The sequence below is a fragment of the Amyelois transitella genome, chromosome 22 (genome assembly GCF_032362555.1).
Source record: "Amyelois transitella isolate CPQ chromosome 22, ilAmyTran1.1, whole genome shotgun sequence".
NCBI lineage: Eukaryota > Metazoa > Arthropoda > Insecta > Lepidoptera > Pyralidae > Amyelois > Amyelois transitella.
In genome coordinates this window covers 7857352-7864524 of record NC_083525.1, presented here as the reverse complement: position 1 = coordinate 7864524, position 7173 = coordinate 7857352, and the positions used below count along the sequence as shown (strand labels likewise).

The 7173-nt window shown below is 37.7% G+C and overlaps 1 protein-coding gene across 1 annotated transcript; it reads right to left on the bottom strand.

Annotated features, from left to right (window-relative positions):
- Nucleotides 1-2822: 2822 nt before the first annotated feature.
- On the bottom strand, nucleotides 2823-6179 carry LOC106129968 (uncharacterized). Its single transcript, XM_013328697.2, has 3 exons — nucleotides 5855-6179; nucleotides 4526-4676; nucleotides 2823-3723 (listed from the first exon to the last, which is right to left on the bottom strand). Exons 1-3 carry the CDS (start codon nucleotides 6024-6026, stop codon nucleotides 3330-3332), a joined length of 717 nt encoding a protein of 238 aa, XP_013184151.2. The 5' UTR covers nucleotides 6027-6179; the 3' UTR covers nucleotides 2823-3329.
- Between the last annotated feature and the right edge of the window lie 994 nt (nucleotides 6180-7173).

Sequence of the window (7173 nt, the reverse complement as noted above, 5' to 3'; positions counted from 1 at the left end):
GCTTTTAATACATACATACATACATATTACATATAGCCACGTGTTTATCCCTTGCGGTGAACACAGAGCCAAAAGACACGTTCAGTTTGCCGTGCCGTGTGGTTCCCGGCACCAATAAAAAAGAATAGGACCACTCCTTCTCTTTCTAACTACGAAGGGATAGGTTTATTACTCTTATAAACTTGGGATTCCTCTTTTAGGAAATAGTCTGGCAACCTGGCACTATTTGAATTTCAATTTTCAATCTTCAAGCCAAAAAGTTGAAGTTATAGCTTTCAAACTCAGGACATTCGACGTTCTCACTTATTTCTAGAGAATATTATTAGTTATTATTTTTTATATTTTACACGAGATTGACACGATAGAATTCTCGTCCACAGTTCTAATCTAAGTTTGAATAATTGTGAAGTTGACGATTTTGAAGAAAATGTTGCAGTGCACTTTGTTACCGCTTTTTCTGCACTGACGCTTTGGAAGCGGCAGTAAACTTAAAAGTAATTTATTTGACGTTTAAACTAAACGATATGACAATTATATTAATTATTTTAAAAAATTTTGAATTTGAATGGAAAAATTCTGAGTAATATTTAAAAAATCACCACCATCATAACGTTTTTGTCAACTTCATAAATGCACAAGAAACTGCGTGCGTTCCAATTGCAAGAGAACATCACAATCATTCTTATTGTTATAAAATTTGTGTATCCCATTTCTATTTGGCCTTTCCCAGACTTGGCTCTGTCTATCCAGTAAGAGATAAAAACATGATTTGATGTTACAAACAGGTTATAATAAAATCTGACACAACAAAATACTAGACTATGCCAAACTGAAACTGCACGTGTTCATACAAATACAATAATAACATTCAGCGTCATGTCGTTCATGCATGTCTACATTTTGAAATCGGAAGGGTCAGCCCGCGCCCGCCGCTCCCCCGCGGTCTATCGATCGCGCGCTGTTGCCGTTCCGCTACTTTCGCCGCGCTGTTGCCACCTCGCCGTTATTATTTAGATTTGGTAACAAGAGTGTTTCTTGAAACTGTGACATTGGATTCTTGGTAAACATCAAATTTAACAGTTGTATATAAAACCTGCCTTCAATGATTTCTATTGAACAGGCAATATTTTCCTTTTGCTAAGAAAGGCTTCTTTGATAAAATCGGAAATTCTAAAGCTCCGACCACATGCAGAAACATCTGCTTTGTAATAACTTACTATAGTATAGGCCGTGGCTTCGCTTGTTGGCAGATTTAATCTATCTCTGTCTGAGATGTTCATATAGGTTTTCAGTTTTTTAGTTACAAACATTACCTAGTCTAGTCTTTATATACTTAGGCTACAAATTAATTTAAGTTCTTTTGTGATACCTATTAACCCCAAAAAGTTGGGTGCATAAGTGTAATTATACATAACATAGGTAAGCTTAAAAAAATTATGATTTTTCACTCTTCTACGCAAAATTCCTGAACTGATTTGAATCAGCATAATATATTGGCTACAATGTAGGTACTTACACACTAACTACTCTACTAATTGTCACGAAATGTGGCACAGACAGATTAACATTTTTTCTAGAATTCCCACGGCGGCGAAGCCTCGCGTAAAGCCAAAAGAAAGGGTAGAGTTTAGAACGCCACAGCTGCTAGAAATGATTTTTAAAATTAACGTTAAAAAGTAAGGTTATAACGTTAGAAACTAATTGCGGTAACTTTCCAGAATGCATAATTAATTTTATGCAGTAGACGCCAAGAGCGAAATTCGAATTTATTTTCGCCAGTGAGAAAGTATGTAAGTTGCCTAAAACTTGCTGTCGTAAAATTTAAGAGCAAAAATATACGCGCCGCCAACTGGAATTTCGAGAGGGATACATTTTATTATTTTTACCCGACTGCGATAAAAGGATCGTGTTTTGAGTGTTTGAGATTTCCATGTTCTATGATACGGTCTGAATGACTTGGTGAATTTAATATTTGAAGTGTCATTAGCTTGACAAGGCAAATAAATATACCTATGTTATAGATTTTTTTTTCATATTTTTTTAATTTTGATCTAATATACTGGCTTCCAACTCCTGCTATCAATTTAAGAACTACCTTATTCCTCCTGGCGTTTACATCCTTACCTTTCTGGGGAGAAGCCCGGGGTATGCCTTTGACCATGGATCCTAGGTTGGCTGAGTCAAGTTTTTACACGAAGCTACTCCCATGTGACCTCCGCAACCTTTACAGGTAAACCTAACCCGTATTGGATTTAACAATAAATGGTCACACATCCACTTGCCTGAATGAGGAGGATTCCTCACGATGTTTTTCCTCACCGTCAGAGCATCGGTTATTATTTAAACTAATATACATAACTTTGAAAATAGTCATTGGTTCATGGCCGAGGTGGGAATTGAACCTGTGCCTTTCAGCGTAACACGCATTTGAACCGGGCACCTTACCGATTCAACCACCGATGCTCCTTAGTAGGTACCTAAGAACTACCAACTCGTCATATATAATTTAGCTGTTTAAGACATTTCTTCCGAGACGTTTAGGTCTTGGGTCCGTGCCAAAAAAGTTTTACCGTTGTTGGCACACTCTAATCTGCTTTTTTGTGTTTTTTTTATTTCAAATAACGAATCCATACTTATTTATTTATAATTAGTCTTTTTTTTGTTACATATAACTGGAACGATTTTGATTATACTTGGCACGATTTCGTCTTGGCAAAGACAAAACCTTCAGCAGTAACATAAGTTCTTTTCTGGAAACTTTCATGAGTACTTTACAAGGGAAAAAAAACAACGATTTTATTTTATTGATTTTAATAACAAATCAACATGAATAATGTTCTTTAATACGATAACTCTGTTTCATCTGTGGAAAATGATTGCAATTTTCTATTTGACATCCTCCCAAGAACTGCCTTTTAGGCTTATTTTGAGACTGCCGGCTCTGTCTACCCGTGACAGGTAAATAACGATACTTTAATGTATATTATCTATAAACAAGATAAATTTCTTAATTTTGGGTGCCCGTAGGCAGAAGAAATCTGACTAAGTATATTAATTATTCTTTTGAACAACAAATATTTATTACGAATTAACAAAAAGCAATGTTAATACCTACCTACCTAAGATCCATTTATACTAATTTTCACAGATGATAAATAAAAACCGCCAACGATAAAAATACCCATACTGACATATCTTAATATTTCAGGAAATCCTCTTGTCCAACACTCAATTTATCTTAAGGCATACATTTGCATGAAAATCACGGACAAATTGTCCATAATTTTATAAAATTTCAAACTTAATAACCGAAATCTATAAAAACACTACTAATCACTGTCATGCCTCAAACCGTCCAGTCCGTTCCTCTCGGCCGTTCCAGGCTGCGTGTTGTTATAATGGCAGGCTACAGCCTCCTGCATCACATTGGCCACTTGGGCCCTCACCCACATCTTGATATTCAACGGCAATTGTCTCATTTCCGGGAGGAAAGACAGGAGGAACAACTTATCACTGTCACTGTCATCATTGTTGACCTCCACAGGGAACATAGGTATTTCTAATTCTTCCGGAGGCGGTATTTGGACGGACGGTCGTCGGGTGCGTTTCTTTTTACGTGTCTTCTCCACTTTGATCTTCTTCTTCTTGTCCACAATGTCCTGGTCGTCTGAGTGTGCGTGGTCATCCTCGAAATCCCGTTGATTGTCGTTTGTTTCATCCTCTCTGGAAGTGAAACGTGAAATGAAATCACACATTGTTCCTGAACGATCGGCGGAGACTAGAAATGTACGCTTGATAGTTCCTTGTATAGTTCGTTCGTATAATCCAAATTCAGGCAAACTTTGTTTAGGATACTTATAGGATAACCTAATCTCATATATATAAAAAAGAATAAGATCGCTATCCCTCCATCTCTTTCCCGTGGATGTCGTTAAAAAGCTTTGTTCTGGATTATTCATTTAGGCGATGGGCTAGCAACCTCGCACTATTTGGCCTTGGCTTGGCCTTCAGTCAGTGGACTCTGTCTACCCCGCATAGGATATAGACGACTATATGTATGATGACCTAAACTTTCACCAAAAGGAAACTAGTGAAGATCGTGACTCCGACGGAAGCGCTGCAGCTGGTAACAAAATTAAAATGTAGAAGTTGGTATCAAAACACTAACTCGCTCAACGTCCCAGAGAAACCTCCCAGTCGCCTTATAGGCAGCAACCACGAGCGTACTAGTAACATAATACATACATACATACATACATATGGTCACGTTTATATCCCTTGCGGGGTAGACAGAGCCAACAGTCTTGAAAAGACTGAATGGCCAGATTCAAATAGTGACAGGTTGCTAGCCCATCGCCTAAAAAACAATCCCAAGTTGGTAAGCCTATCCCTTATTCGCCTTTTACGACATCCATGGGAAAGAGATTGAATGGTCCTATTTTTTTTTTGTATTGGTGCCGGGAACTACACGTCGCGAAAATAAATATGAAATTATATATATAGAATTGGCTACCAAAACACTCACTCGCTCAAATTCCCAGTGAACCCGCCGAGGAAGCTCATCTTCTTGAAGTATTTGTACACCCGCCTGTTCACCCGTATACCGGTCCTCCGCGCCCTCAGCTCCCGGTTGTACGCGTCCCGCAATGACCGCCATTTTCTTTGCAGCTGGAGCACTGGAACAGTGACGATTCATCATCCCGCGCCATAGAGGAGAATGTTCGCAAATTAAAAAATAACATCGCCTTGGCAGGCGTATTTTTTGCGATATTAAAAAAGAATGGTTATATGAACTCAGTATATGGAAATATGAATTTGAATATACAAGACTTTTTACATAGTATTTTACAATACGATAACACTCCCGCGGCTCTGCACTCGTGAAACATAAAATTCCGTTCATTTCCGTTCCCGTGGGATTATCTGGACATTTTTTTTATTGGTACTTACAGCCATAGATAAAATATGGAACCTACGTGTGCCAGATTGTGTGTTCAAATCTCGGTATAATACCAATAAAAAAAAACTTAACCTAAAATAATTATTCAAACAGCAAGTATAGTGGTACTTGGGTTCATTTACTCTGAATCAGCATTTAATTTAAAGCGTAGTCACCACTGAGTGGGACTTAGCAAACATTCCGTTCACGTAGTCGTTTGGGTGTCAATAAAATATTTGTGGAATAAACAGAATTCATTAATATTCCTAGAATTTTGAGCATCCTCCGGGTTGGTGCAGACGAGTGTATGATCACGAGTGTGCTGGGACATAGTAACTGGATATAAAGAAGATTAATGCAGCTGAGTTTTTTTTTAAATTGGGGTAGTTTTAGATTTATAGGACTTTTAATTAAAAAAGAAATAATGAATAAAAAAAAAAACAACAACAAACTATATAATATGTAACAACAAACAAAGGAGATGAAATGTGTCCGAAGAGCAGACGCGAAATATTTTACTAGTAAACAACAAAATTGCTTGCCCAAAGTTATATCTACCTCTAGCTCCCAAAACAAAGATCAACCATCAAGCTGTTATAACCCACTGCTAAAAATAAGTATGTTTATGCAAAAGAAAAAGGGCCTAAGTACCTTTTTCTCCTTACCTTGCAGCTTGTTCTATAACTGATTTCATTCACACGATCGCAAATCGCGCGACTATTAAAAAATCGTGGTAATTTTCGTCAATCGATTTCTAAGTATGACTTGCGAAATACCTTCAGATATTTACGTAAAAGATGTGAGTGTGCAACCAGCCTTATAACCACCGGCCATGTTGAAACCTTATGTAAACATTCAGCATAAAGTAAAATTAACTAACATATTAAATTAATTCTGTCGCCGCTAACCACGCACCTCTGTCGTACGCAGACGCCTTATTCAACGAGTCCCAATCTTGATAAATCGCAGTGCCTATTTCCTTCCACATCGCCAACTTCTCTTCCCTATCAGGTTGCTGATCAGTGTTGTATAAGCCCGGTCTCTTTTTCACTTCCTCTATCAAATCGGTTGGGTGTATGTACGACATTGCGACTGTGTGCGACGAAAAAAACGCACAGCACCGCAGCGGCGTCGAGCGCGACTGACGCAGAGTCTCGCGACTATGCGCACGCAGCCAGGCGGCGCTGATTGGCCGTCTTGCGACTGCGAGACTGCGACAGGACGCCCACTGCGACAGACTGTCGCAGTCGTGCGTACTATTGGAAATGTTTTGAATGGTTTTGATAAAGTCGGTAACTTTTTGTCGGTCGTCTGTACTTGATCAAAACGAAATAAAGAAGAGAAAGAAGAAACTTTATGTCTAATAATATTTTCTGAGTGAATCGAGATCAATGTTCTGATAATAATAATCGTTTCAAACACTATAAAGCGCATAGGAGGTAAGTACCTACATTTAAAAATATACTCAAATCATGTTAATAAATGCTGTTCCCTTTGTTGGTGTTGACAAAATGGAGAACGAACGGCTTCTTTACATATATTTTTATTTAAGGACGTCCTGGCGAAAGTTCAGGTCAAGAGAGTACCCGAATCCAACGAGCTTGGATGAAGAGAGTATGCATGTGGATGAAGCAAAAGAAGTTTGCTGGGATCGTGGAACGTAGAAAGATGTAGTCTCTGCCTACTGGAAGTTTGTACACTTCTTTAAATGACGATTAGAATAACATCTGCCAAATTCATACGTTTTATGTTCTATCTTAGTCATAGTTCTGCTGACTCTTATCTAATCAAGAACTTAAATGATTATTTAGTTAGAGTTTTCACATCTTAAAAGTATTTTTTGCGTTTTACATGTCTGTCTGTACTGACTTTAGGTAGGTACTTGTCACTGATTTCACTATAGCTCAAGCAGAACAGTACAAAGAAAAAGTATGTATTATGCAAATCTTTGCATTAAGCGTGTCTAACTAGTTGAAAAATTCAAATTACTTGAGTGGAGGAAAACGTACGTACTTTGGACATCTATTCCGCTTCCGCATATTTTATTATCAGTATTGATCAGTTCATTAACAGATTCCTCTTTAGTGATGAATGTTACAAAACTAAATTTATATAACTGTTATCTATTTGTCAACAAAAAATACGTTCAGAAAAATTTTATGTCAGATTCAGATCACAACACCCGAAAATACTCGAGGGATCAAAGGTCGCACCGTTTCTGCATGCGAAATTCT

Coding starts and splice junctions, on each gene's coding strand:
- LOC106129968 (XM_013328697.2), bottom strand. CDS start 6,026: ATGTCGTACATACACCCAACCGATTTGATAGAGGAAGTGAAAAAGAGA. Junction 4,677..5,854: donor GGCGTCTGCGTACGACAGAG/GTGCGTGGTTAG, acceptor TCACTGTTCCAG/TGCTCCAGCTGCAAAGAAAA. Junction 3,724..4,525: donor TTCACTGGGAATTTGAGCGA/GTGAGTGTTTTG, acceptor TTTCACTTCCAG/AGAGGATGAAACAAACGACA.